Here is a 13,005-nt window from a genome sequence, read left to right as displayed (position 1 = left end):
TAAATGTTCATGTTGTGATGGGTTAATAGATACCCAAAGAAAAATAACTTTTACCCAAGTTTGGGCAGCACTGCCTTACATAAAAATCAAGTCAAGTTTTCCATGATTTTGCTAATCGTTCAGTTTTGGTCATACTTGCCTTTGCCATTTTAAAATAACAGAGTCTAATGACTGTTTGATCAATTTTGTGAAATCTCCACAATTATATTCACAGCTGTTATAGGAAGGGTGATATCTCTCTATGTTAAGGAAACCCTGTTCATATCTCCAACATAAGTTGATCAGTTGTTTTTTAATCTAGTGATAGGTTTTAGTACCATGAAAATTGCTTCTAAAATACAATACAGCATACCCCAATCTTTCGGTAGTCCAAGAGCTTAAAGACTGTTATTTATGAATTGCAAACACTTATTTGAAGTATAGCAGTTTATATTCTATATAGTCTCTCTGCCTGAGATTAAAATAAATACAAGTGGAAGGACTTCATCACAATGGCTAAAATGTCTGGGAATGATCACTCTCTTTTTAAATTACAAAAGAAATGGAAAACCCTCTTTTTCCAGACTAGCATTAATCAAATTGAATTACTAATTTTCTCTCGTTCCTGTTTATATTTCAGCTCTGTGATAAATCATTGGTGGATGTTTACTCTACTATTACACAGTCTACTTTGCTTTAAATTTGACTTTTAAGCACACACCTTCCAACATTCAGATCAACTGAACAATGGATCCTTATCTTAGAATTTATCTTAAAAGGTGCAGGCAAGCAATACATTACACTGTATTGCACACCAATAATGATCCAATACCAATTTCAGAGCACTTTTCTTCTATTCTATAATATTTCTATCCATTTTATGACTTATGATCAATTTGTCCATTTCTCGCTCTCTGAATCCCTTTTCCCTTCCCCTCCCTCTCTCCTGTGTTCAGGGTGTAAAATGTGCACTCAGCCCTCAGCAACTTTCCAATGCAAAGCAAATGACAACCACATTCAAATTAAACTTCCTCTGTTTCTCTCTCTGTGTGTCTCTCTCTGTCTCTCTGTCTCTGTCTCTGTCTCCCTCTGTCTCTCTCTCTGACTGTGTGCATGTGTGTCACAAAAATACGATATAAATTAACTATCCTGGGCATCATTCTATTACTATTTTTGCCTTGGATATATGAGCACTCAGGCAAAAACTAGATTCTCCTATGGCTCTTGCTGTTGCTGCTGCCGCCATCTGCCCATGGAGACTGATTGTTCTGTCTCTCCTTTCAAGAGTTCCTGTAGCATAACACCCTCAATTTTTCACACCATTTGGTTCCCACTTAACAGCTTCCTCTAGAAACATGTTTACCAGCACCTGGAACACACAATCGATTTCCAATACCCACAGCCATTCTTTGTAAGCAGTAACTCTCTGAAATAGTCTCTCTTTATTTCACTGGTCAGTTCTCTCATTTTTAAACACCTCATATTTCCATGCAGTAATTTCCCATTTATAAGCTCTCAGCACCAAAATGTTTTGTTTCTTCATTTTTTTTTCACATAAACTGACCTTGGTTAATCACAGCCACCTCTCAAATGCATTCAGTTTTCAGTTTTCATTTCACCAGTCTTTTACACCTTTTATGTGCTTTTCCCTCAATGTTGTTGAAACAAAAGTGAATTTTTTTTTTTAAATGTAGCCGAATTGACAAATATTCACTTCTGTTCCAGATCTGTCTTGTCTTGTCTTGTCTTTCTTTCTTATTTAGGCTTATATGAGGCAGTCTGAGTTCATCACAAGGAAGTGCTTTGCAACATTGTTCTCTTAAGGAAGCAAAGAAGCAATAGGCTTTAGAGTTGGTGCCTTTGAGCCACCTTGACTTCTAGTGCACGGGCCAGTCCCAAATGTATGAACAGCCCCAGCAATTTTCTGAGCAATAATGTTGGAAGTGGCTTGCCATTTCCTTCTTCCTATCTTACAGAGAATGCCTGACCCAAATCATCCAGCTAGCTTTATGCCTTAGGCAGGATTAGAATTTGTGATCTTCCAGTTTGTAGCCCAGTGTTTTTAATCACTCCATCCCACTGGTTCTTACATCCTGCTTAAGCATACACAAAAGCCTCTTCCAGCAATTGCAAGTACTGGTAGAGTCCTCAGAAGAGGTAAATTATATTTATTTATTTATTTATTTATTTTATTTATTTGATTTGCCAATTGTTTACAAGATAATAAGTATAAGTGTATACATAGTTGTGAATACATGAAATGGGTACATATAAGAAAAATAAAAGAATAAGAGAAACAATAGGACAGGGACGGTAGGCACGTTGGTGCGCTTATGCACGCCCCCTACAGACCTCTTAGGAAAGGGGTGAGGTCAATAGTAGACAGTCTAAGGTTAAAGTTTTTGGGGTTTGGGGAAGAGACTACAGAGTCGGGTAGGGATTCTTTTCAGCTTTAAAGGTTAAGTAAGTGGATGGGACTCTCTTTTTTGTTGCCATTTGTGGGCTCAAAGTACACTCTACCTGACTTACTAGGCCAGGAAAGGTGTGTTCAGCTGTATTTGAGAGGTCTTCAAACTTGGCAAGTTTAAGACTTGTGGACTTCAACTCCCAGAATTCCTGAGCTAACATGACTGGAGGAGGAATTCTGGGAGTTGAAGTCCACGAGTCTTAAAGCTGTCAAGTTTGAAGGCCCCTGGGCTAATGCTTCCTTAAGGAGGGTGCTGTGTGCTGTGTTTTTTACCTTGAAGGAGAAAGTGATGAAACCCTCTTGAAGACATCATATCTTGGATAGCTACTCTAGATACCCATCACTCAATCTTCCTTTTCTAGGGAAAGGTTTTGGACAAAATGTATATCATTACATCTTTGTTATTCTTCAGTCCTGAATTTTTTCTATCTGTCTGTCTGTCTGTCTGTGCATGCACAAATGTGTGCCCTTTTTTCTAAGTTATTCTTAGCTACCCTGCTCCTGTTCTTATATTGGTTTTCATAGATAAGCTTTGGCAAAATCCTCTAGGAACTACTAGGGAAAATGTCATAAGAGTCAGTTCCTCACAGATGAATTAAATTACAAAGAGAAACCCAAGCCGGGAAAACTACAAGAACAGAATTCTTAATAAATATATAGACTTATGTATGTCACATATTTGAATACTGCTTCACTTCCAATATGCTCTTGGTTTGCTGGATCTCAGTTTAATAAATTTTGATATAATAGACATATTTTATTCATATACTACCAGCATTTAATGTCTATGTTTTCCAAAGTACTCCAGGCAATTTATGTTATCTCAATCCGTTTTCACCATTTGCATCAGCCCATGGCAGTTGTGTCATGACACAATAATACAAATGATATTATTTGAATTATACAAATTATGTGAATGATGCAAATGATGTATTTCAAGGTTGAATAACTTAAAGACCTCTGAGAGAGAAACTGAGGATTTGATGTAGGTAGTCCTCAACTTATAACCACTTGCTTAGTGACCATTCAATGGCACAAGGGCACTGGAAAAGGTGACTTGTGACCATTTTTCACACTTATGCTCATGTGATCAAAATTTGGATGCTTGCAACTAGTTCATACTTATGACAGTTGTTGTGCCCCTGGGACACAGGATCACCTTTTGCAAATCTTCTGACAAGCAAAGTCAATGGGGAAGCCAGATTCACTTAACAACCATGTTACTTACTTAACAACTGCAGAGATTCACTTAGCAAGAAAAGTCACAAGATGAGGCAAAATTCACTTCACAACTGTCTCACTTAGCAACAGAAATTTTGAGCTCAATTGTAGTCATAAGTTGAAAAGTACCTGTACTGCATTTCAAATATTAGCTTTCAGTATATGCAGGAAAACTGCAACAGAAGATATTAACAATCAACTTGGCCAATAACAGTGAAGGTAGTCTGCCAGGTATCTTGACCTCAAGTTGTTTGGAGTCATATATATTTGAAGAAGAGAACCTTGAATCTTGATCAATAGTCAGTTGACATCCAGAAATGTCATTAGCTTTGGGTGATGAAGCCCTTTAGGACTGAAGAAAACTAGCAGCTGTCTAGAGCTTCATTATCTGTAGAGACATTGCAGGAAGCCAAGATCATGGTTGGAGCTAGAGTAAATTACAATTTATAGTATTTAAAATAAAAACACAGTCTGGTTTTGTTTTGGTTCTGGAAGTTCAAGAGATAAAAAAAGGATGACATAGAAAAACTTAAAGATTGCCAATTGCATTCAACTGATCTGGTCCAGCATAATGCATAAATGCAACAAAGCACCCACAGAAAAAGCAAATATTGATTTTTTTTAAAAAGGAAAGAAAAGGAAGAGGACAAAATATGACATGCAGGTGCCTCTGGGATCTCTTTGATATTTTTTGAAAATTCCATGAACATCTGTTTGGCTTTCACTCTGATCATTTTTCCCAATTCTGATCTGACTGTTTCCTGCTTGGTGATTAATCACTTGGCAGTTGACAAAAGAGCCTGTTACTTTCTATCTCAGCAGAAGCATCTATAGGTTTAATTTGCAAGTTTGCATTGTAGAGGAATTTAGCTTTCAGAACACTGTTTTCCAAACAGTTTCCCATACCCCAGGGCCTTTTCTACTAAGTCTTTTATCCCCAGTATGAAAACTATCATATGTGTGAGGTGCATTTTTTTAATTTATAGATCTAGGATAGGTCAGATGAAGGAACTATAAGCAGACAGCTTGCTTGTTGCTTGTCAACTATAAAGCCTTCTCTTAACAGTATCTTGGCATTCACACAGCAAGTTTCATTTCATGAGGAATGAACATCATGTCCCTTCTCATGCTGTTGTGACTTAGTAAAATTTGCTTAATAACTTGTGTCTATGATTTATTTGTGTATAAGTCATAGATGAGTAAAAATATTTACTGGCTGTTGCATATATAGTCTATGACTCCTGATTCAGATCTATACAGTTAAGGTTTTTTTCCATGTAGCACATGCATATTTTTTTTAACATTCCTGTCTATTATTCTTAACTCATTGTGGTGTCACAAATACATAAAGACATGTTGGAAGAATACAAATATTGAGAGAATGTGGCCACAACACTTGAAGGAAATGCTTTCTAAACTTTTAAAAATGACTGCTCAGATTTTGCATCTTGAGGAAGAAATTACAATTTTATGAAGAAATTGATAAGAGAAATATCCATGAATTTATTATATGAAACATTTGAAAATAATTAGGCAATTAGGAAAAATATCCTGTATGAGATCTGTATGCTTTTTGATAAGAAAACGAAGTGAAAGACAAAATATAGATTGAAACTTATTTGGTTTAAAACTTTTAGCACAAACTTCTGTATTCAAAATGTTACTATTAACCTTTCATCAAGATCTGTGCTGTGTGTGGAATAAGATAAGAGAAAATAAGAATAAGTTTATGAAAAAAATATATTTTAACTTTATAGAGTTTAGAACAAACATCTGATGCAAACAATAGACACAACAACTTGTAAATTAAGATCCAAGGTTCAGGAAAATGAACAAATTCTCAGTAAAAGTTAACTTTCTGCATATTCTACTACCCCAAAGAATAATCAAATAAATTACAATTGTTGAAATGTGGTATTTTGATCAAAAGGGTATGATTACAATAATGAAAAATAAAGCAGAAAATGTAGAATATCTTATTATTTTGCAGTGATGTGCATGCCAGTAAAAAAAATTTTTTTACATGTACTAAAAGGAAGAAGCTTTTATTGGAAAGTTGTGTGGAGAATAAAATAAATGATTTATTTGCTTATTAAGTATTGTAAGCAATAAAAAAGACTCAGAATCATGATTCTTTCACGATTATAATATTTTATAGTCTGAATCTATCAGGGTTCTGGTGATTGCCCTAATTTGAAAAACTGAAATGTTAAATCAGTTACTTATTTGGGGCAAACTTTACAAGTTTTAGCAAACTCTGTACTGATTAATGAAGTTAAGATTTCCAAGAATTTGATTCTGAAGTTAAATTTTTCAGATGACTTATACCAGTGACTGATTTAAATCTCATTAATTTATACAGTATAAAATCTTGTAATATGGTAAAAGAGGAAAATATAACCCAGGGCATATTAATACGCTATTCAATTGGATTTCAGTCCACAGGTATCTCCTGAGAGTTGTGTCCCTAGAATGCCAATTGCACTGAGAATAATATTTGAAAAAGAACTTAAATGAATGAAACAATAGGAATTAAACCAAAAGTAGAGAATCTCATAGTATCAATAAATTCAGTAAATTCTATAATAATAATGGGAAAATGGGAACCATTTAGTGTAGTGGTTAAGGCACCAGGCTAGAAACTGGTACAACATGAGTTCTTAGGCACAAAACTAGCTGGATGACCTTGGGCCAGTCACTCTCTCAGCCCTAAGAAATAGGCAGTTGCAAATCACTTCTGAAAAGTTGCCAAGAAAAAGGCAGGGATTTGTCCATCCAGCACCCCTCCCCCAAAAAGAGAACAAATACGAAATTATCTGTTTTGAGCAATTTTAATTAAACTACTTTGACATTTTCAATTGCCAATTATTGATAAAATTACTGTAGGAGAAGAAAAGGAAGAATCTGGAGGTGGAGTCAAGAGAGGAATCAGTCGGGAGTTATTACATAACCACAAGTGACCCAAGTCCAAACCCTTCCCCCAATAGAATTCCATTAACTCTTATCTAGCACCAATTTAGTGCTGACCATTAGTTAATTGAATTATTGTGTATAGCCATGAGCAATAAATGTTAACTGAAACTGAATGTGTAGTCCTGATTCTTTGCATCTGACAATTACTAGTAAGCAGGAGTGGGATTCAATTTTTTTAGCAACCGGTTCTGTGGGAGTGGCTTAGTTGGTGGGCATGGCTTGGTGGTCATGTGACTGGGTGGACGTGGCTTGGTGGTCATGTGACTGGCTGGGCATGGCCAACTCAATATCACTCACATCAAGGCACGCATCTCCTCGCATGGCCTCTCGTGACTGTGGGGATGCTGCAACAGTCGTAAGTGTGAAAAATGATCATAAGTCACTTTTTTCAGTACCATTGTAACTTTGAATGGTCACTCCACACAAGCAAAGTACCAGCAAAGGAGGGGAAAAAAACTCCAGAGAAGTTCCAGAGACAGGAAGTCTAGTCCTGCCAAGAATGTAATAAGGATTAATGGAGAGGCAGTTTCTGTAAGCAACACCAGAATGTTTCCTTCCTGCCTTACTTACAGGAATAGGCCAGTAATTTCTTCTAACAACCGGTTCTCCAAACTGCTTAGAATGTCAACAACCAGTTCTAGCGAATAGGTGCGAACTGGTAGAATCCCACCCCTGCTAGTAAGTTAATGGCTAGAACTGGAAGCTAATTATGGATTTTGGCATATTTGATTATATGAAAGTAATTAGAAGCATTTAAACTTTTATTTTGAAGCCACAGATTTAAGCAATTATTGCTGGATATTTCTGCTACATTTCAAAAGAGAAATTTGAATCAGGATGTACTGATTTTATAGGGCATATAATGGTACTATTTAAGCTATCTCTAATATAAAATTGAACAATGTCAAATTTGTATTGTTGGAAGATAAAATTAGGCAGTATATTGTTTTGGATATATCCCTTGAGAGTGAGCCATAAATTAAATTGTAATTTCACACAGAAATCTGTACCATGCACAACAATTAAATCTCCATTCCCTGCTCTTAAAATTTATTAAAATTTATTAAAATTCTCCTCTGATATTTTTTTTTAAATCACATCTGTAGTTGGTTTGCTTTTTTCTTCTTTTAGGGCCAGTCTAATGAAATGAGAAATTATAATTAGAGCACATTTTTTTTCTTGATCCATTTATAATTATTTAAAGACCAATAGTATTTTAAAAATTGCATACTCCCTTCCATTTTAAGAGTACTGGAAATATCACACCAGGCTTAAAGCCAGTGATGCTTCTGTCCTACTATTTATCTCACTCTGAATGTATAAAAGAAAGGGAGATTATTTTTAAGTAAAATGAACAGTCTAGCTAGCATAGCTTCTATATTGTCAACAGGCCTGTCTTCATAGCAGATCTTCTGCCTTTCAGACACAACAGGTCACTGTTAAATCCAATGGTCCTATACCAATGACAGATCATTTTTTTACACTTACAACCATTGCGGGCTCCCCATGGTGATGTGATTAAAATTCAGATGCTTGGCAAATGACTCATATTTATGATGGCTGCAGTGTCCCAGGGACATGTGATCACCTTTTGCAATCTTCTGATGAGCAAAGTCAATGAGGAAACCAAATTCACTCAACAACTATGTTATTAACTCAACAACTGCAGTGATTCACTTAACAAATCTGGCAAGAAAGGTTGTAAAATGGGACAAAACTGACCTAACAAATGTCTCACTTAGCAACATTAATTTTGGGCTCAATTATGATCGTTAAGTTGAGGACTACCTATATAATAATATTAGGATAAAAGATGGCTAATCTGGGGGTGAAAGAGTGGTTGTGTACTATGCTAATTCAGTAATCCAATGCATTTCTCATTTGTTTTGCACCTTTCCCCTAGTTGTACATTTTGTTTTTCTTTTGGGGGGTTTCACAAAGCCCAAACCTCTTTCTGAGGCTTTACAAATACTTAAACCTGGATGACAAATGATAATTGCATGGAAATCTGAGGTGAACTTCCCTTTATTTGATATTAACCCAGCTTAATTGGAGAGTGACATATTTAATTCGAAGAAAATAAGCACCCCCATAGCTTGCAGTTCTCATCTGGTGGATAGCAACTTTCCAATTCAAATCGTTATTAAACCAATGTGATCTCTGAATAATTACGGCAGTCAACAACAAGAGATTTTCTGCACTTTTAAATGCTCGTTTCCCATTTCCTCAGCTAAAGATGAAGCCAAATTAAGAAATCCCTTTCTGGATTTCAACCACTTCCTTTGCTTTGGCTGCAGTCGTGGCTTGGTGTTCTGCCCAACCTAAATTTACCATGACTTCCAGTTTGGTAGATTCCCCTGATTCTTTATCCCTCTTGGATCAATTAAAAAGAAAAAAAAAAGAAAACACCAAACTTCATTATTTTGCCAGTCTCTTATGACAGAAAGAAAAAGTTCTGAGTCTGTTGGTTTTTTTTAATTTTGCATAATTTAAAATTTTTGTTTTTCTACTTATCTTTTCATAACCTGTAAGCTTCCCAGAATCACCTTATTAGAGAAATGGAGGGGAGCAGATATAAAATAAATAAATTATACACATATACATGCACGCGCGCGCGCACACACACACACACACAGTAGTTTTGCCTCATTTTAAAAGCAAAATAAAAAAATCTGCATCCTTCTTTGCCCTGTTCTGTCAACAAACCAGAGGGAACAAAAGAGCAAAAGCCCAATGTTTTACCTCTTCATAAATGGCAGCAGAAAGTATCAATCAATGGCCAGGGATGGGAAGGGAAGGGATGTTCCTACTGCAGATGCAGTAGCTAAGAGGAATGGAAGGAATTGAAATGCATCACAAACATAGGTCATTGTCGGCGTGATTTGAGCTGGCACAAGATGGAAACACTACTTTAGAAGCAGACAAAAATCAGAAAGCAGAGGTCAAAGACTTCATTTGTGGCAAGGATGGATGGGCTGAGGGTGGGTGACATGTGTCTCCCCCTTCAAAAAGGATGAGGCCATGGTGATATTAAGCTGGTTCGCACTGGATCGGGCGAACCGGTAGCAAGAATTTGGCATGGGTCGCCGAACCGGTAGTAAGTTCTGGCTGGCCACACCCCCCCACCCGGTTGCCCTCCCGCCCGATGCTCTCTCACCCCGCCCTCCTGCCTGACATTTGCCTAAGGTATTTCTTTCTTTTATTCCCCTCCCGATAATCCACTGTAGTTAAGATCCCCATGGTAAAGCCCAGGAAGGCAAAAATGGAGGGAGGAGCTCAGCCCCCGCCTCCATTTTTTGCCTTCCAGAGCCCCAGAGGAGCCTTAGGGGAGCAAAAATGCCCCCCCCCCCGAGGCTACTCTGTGGCTAAGAAGCTCCCCAAAATGGGTGGGGGCTGCAAAAAAAGCCACGCCCACCCAGTCACATGGCCATGCCCAGCAAGCCACGCCCACAGAACCGGTAGTAAAAGTTTTTGAATCCCATCACTGGGATGAGGGGCTTATGACGGAAATGAAAAACTCTCCTATAGTTTCCCAAAAAACTGTGCTGTAACAGATCTCCCATAAATTCTGCCCTTCTTTATACATACTAACTTCCTATAGCTTTGCAACATAATTTAAGTAGCCCATTTCAACCATCAAATATGACCATGCACACTTCACATTAGCATCAGCATATTGTGCAAAACCAGCAATGTTCAACCTATCCACTGTGGCACTCTGGGCTCAAAGCCATATCAGCTAGGCACACACTTTCAAGTCCTTGCTTCTTCTGAGCTATGTGGTGTCATTTCTAAAGGGCAGGAGAGAGAAAAAGCTAAATTGTAAAGTATTTTTCATGGTTGTCTTCACATAACATTAGCAAAGAAAAGAACATTACAGCAGAACCAACAGACTTGGTCTGGCTTTTTTGTATGTAAATTTTCTGGCTGCTTCTCAGTCAAAACACACTTTTCTCCCTTATGGATAATGCATAGACTGTGACATCCTATGAAATAAAAAAAGGGACATGAGAATGAAATCCTAGAATTGCAACACCACTTCTAAGCCAAGAAATGGAAAAAAGGAGAGAAGGAAGGAAGAAAGGAAGACATCTCCATTTGCCAAAATAATAATCATAGTTAATAATAATTTATGTTATTATTAATTAAAACTACATTGGTCTTGCTCCCACAACAAACATAATTATTAGAGTAACACTTTGAAACTGAATGGAAAATAGTGCAAACTTATTCTGTGATGGGATTTTCTGATACTAGCATTTAAAGGCAATGATAATCTCACTGGCAATTTCTTAGAGGTGTGATACTTTTGCCATACATGACAACATGATAAAATATGTGTTGCTATGCCAAATCATATTTTAAAATAAGGTAAATTAACAATATACAGTATTCCTAATTAGATTAATTTACCTTGCTTTTGTTTCATTTTTTGAAGACGCATATCAGATAGGATAAATTCAAAAAGAAAAAAATATACTATAAAAATGTTCACATCACTTCTAGGTTCAAGACTGCTGCAACTAGCTCTGTTCCTTTGTTTTTAATTGCTGCAATATTCTATTCATTTTAATTATTGCTGACTGTCGTAAATAGTTTGTAGCTACAAGGAGGCAACCATACAAATTCAGAAACCAAAATGGGAAAGAGAAAGAGGGGGAAACATTCTTGTAGATATCTTGTTGATAGAAAGACATAGCACAAGTTCATCAAAACTGTCTAAACACTGTTATTAATGTAAGTGCACAAACCTAGTAAGAAGAAACACAACTGATTGAATCTATTAAGACAAAGGGGGGTTCACACAACCACTTACTTACACTTTTACTTCTGACAGACAGGGAGTTTGTATCCTTGCTCATGATGTTGCAGTTGCTGATCTGGCTGGTATTTTAGCAGCAGAAGTTCCAACAGGAGCAAATTTCACCTAATGCAAAGAAAATATACTATTATAGTTTCCACACAACCTTTCAAGGTACCGTGTTGCTAAACTCCAGGGTTCTCCTAACAAAGTGTTTTTAATGGTGCTAAACTACCATTCCCATCATCCTAAGCAACATGAATTTCCTAATGGATCAGCCAAATGAAACAAGGCTGCTGTATTAATTTGGCACCAAGAGCTTTTTGAGGTAGCATATCAACATCCTCCAAACAAATTAGGTGAGTGTTTTCCATTTGAGATGGTGCCTTTATGTGAACTTTAGCACAATGCATACTTAGAACTATGTTCCAATTCTCTGAATCCATATTAGTAATTTATAATTTGTAAAACATATGTAAAACACATTCCCCAGGGACGGTAAATCTATTTGGTAAAAGAGAATGCAATTAGGATCTAAAACTGCAACACAAGACCATGTACGAACATGAAACATAAAGAATTAAAATGAATTAGAACTCCAAATGTAAATGGGATTTGGTCCCAAACAAATGGATACAGGATTGCGACGTTCTTTAAACATTTTTTGACATTTGTATAAACACTTGGCCTTAAAGCTGAGGACATTCTTTTCCAACTGATAAACAGAAAGACTTAAGCATAAAATAGACTTTGTTTATAAATTAAACAAATTAAATTAAACATTTAAAGTTATATACGGGTGACACTAATATCGTGTACTGACTCCCTCTCTCTCTCTCTCTGATACACACATACAAGCACATGCATGCACAGACACAAAGGAAAACACACTTGCACTTGCATTCCTATGAATGAAGCCTGATATATTCATTCAAGAGTGATGCACTGAACAGTTTCAATTACTGTCCCTTCTTGTTATCTTTCTGAAAGAGATTAGTAAAGATATATCAAAGGTGCTTTTTCGAAACATTGGACAATCATGACCTGTATGACTGAGAATCTCCATAGACATGAATGAGGATAATTAATTTGGTATTTGTAAACAGCAATGGATCAAGCCCAGTATTTCCTAGTCAAACCACAGAAAATTACAATGATCTAATACATATCGATTTTACAGTTGAAAAAGCACTGCTCAATCCAAAACGATCTCTATCTATTGGACCGGACAGAATACGTGCCTACTTCTTAAAAAAGCTATCCACTGCCATAGCCGAACCTCTAAGCATAATCTTTGAAAAATCTTTCAGGACCAGCTCCTTGCCAAAACTATGGTCACAAGCCACGGTCATCCCCATCTTCAAAAAGGGAGAACCCAGCCTAGTTGAAAATTACAGACCAATCTCTTTATGCTGCGTCACCTATAAAGTCATGGAATCAATTATTAACCAATCCATTATCCTCCACTTAGAGACAAACAACCTACTCTCTAATAAACAATTTGGATTCAGAAAAAAACTATCCTGTAATCTGCAACTCTTACACTGCAAAAACATATGGACTA

General features: G+C 36.5%; 1 protein-coding gene across 3 annotated transcripts in view; it reads right to left on the bottom strand.

Moving 5' to 3' along the window:
• PDE4D (phosphodiesterase 4D) overlaps positions 1–13,005 on the bottom strand; it is a 700,504-nt gene that overhangs the window by 589,436 nt on the left and 98,063 nt on the right. For 2 of the 3 annotated variants that reach the window (XM_087958384.1, XM_087958383.1), the window contains exon 2: positions 11,461–11,567. In XM_087958384.1, coding sequence (XP_087814510.1) covers positions 11,461–11,502 — 42 coding nt within the window. In that variant the 5' untranslated portion in view covers positions 11,503–11,567. Of the gene's footprint in view, positions 1–11,456; positions 11,568–13,005 lie in introns of all 3 variants that reach the window. The other variant, XM_087958385.1, reaches the window with a different exon arrangement.

Source organism: Notechis scutatus, chromosome 2 (genome assembly GCF_049901735.1).
Source record: "Notechis scutatus isolate UNSWTSFEM ecotype Mainland chromosome 2, rNotScu1.2, whole genome shotgun sequence".
NCBI classification, from domain to species: domain Eukaryota; kingdom Metazoa; phylum Chordata; class Lepidosauria; order Squamata; family Elapidae; genus Notechis; species Notechis scutatus.
The sequence above is the reverse complement of the archived record's forward strand: the minus strand, read 5'-3'. Positions and strand labels throughout refer to the sequence as shown.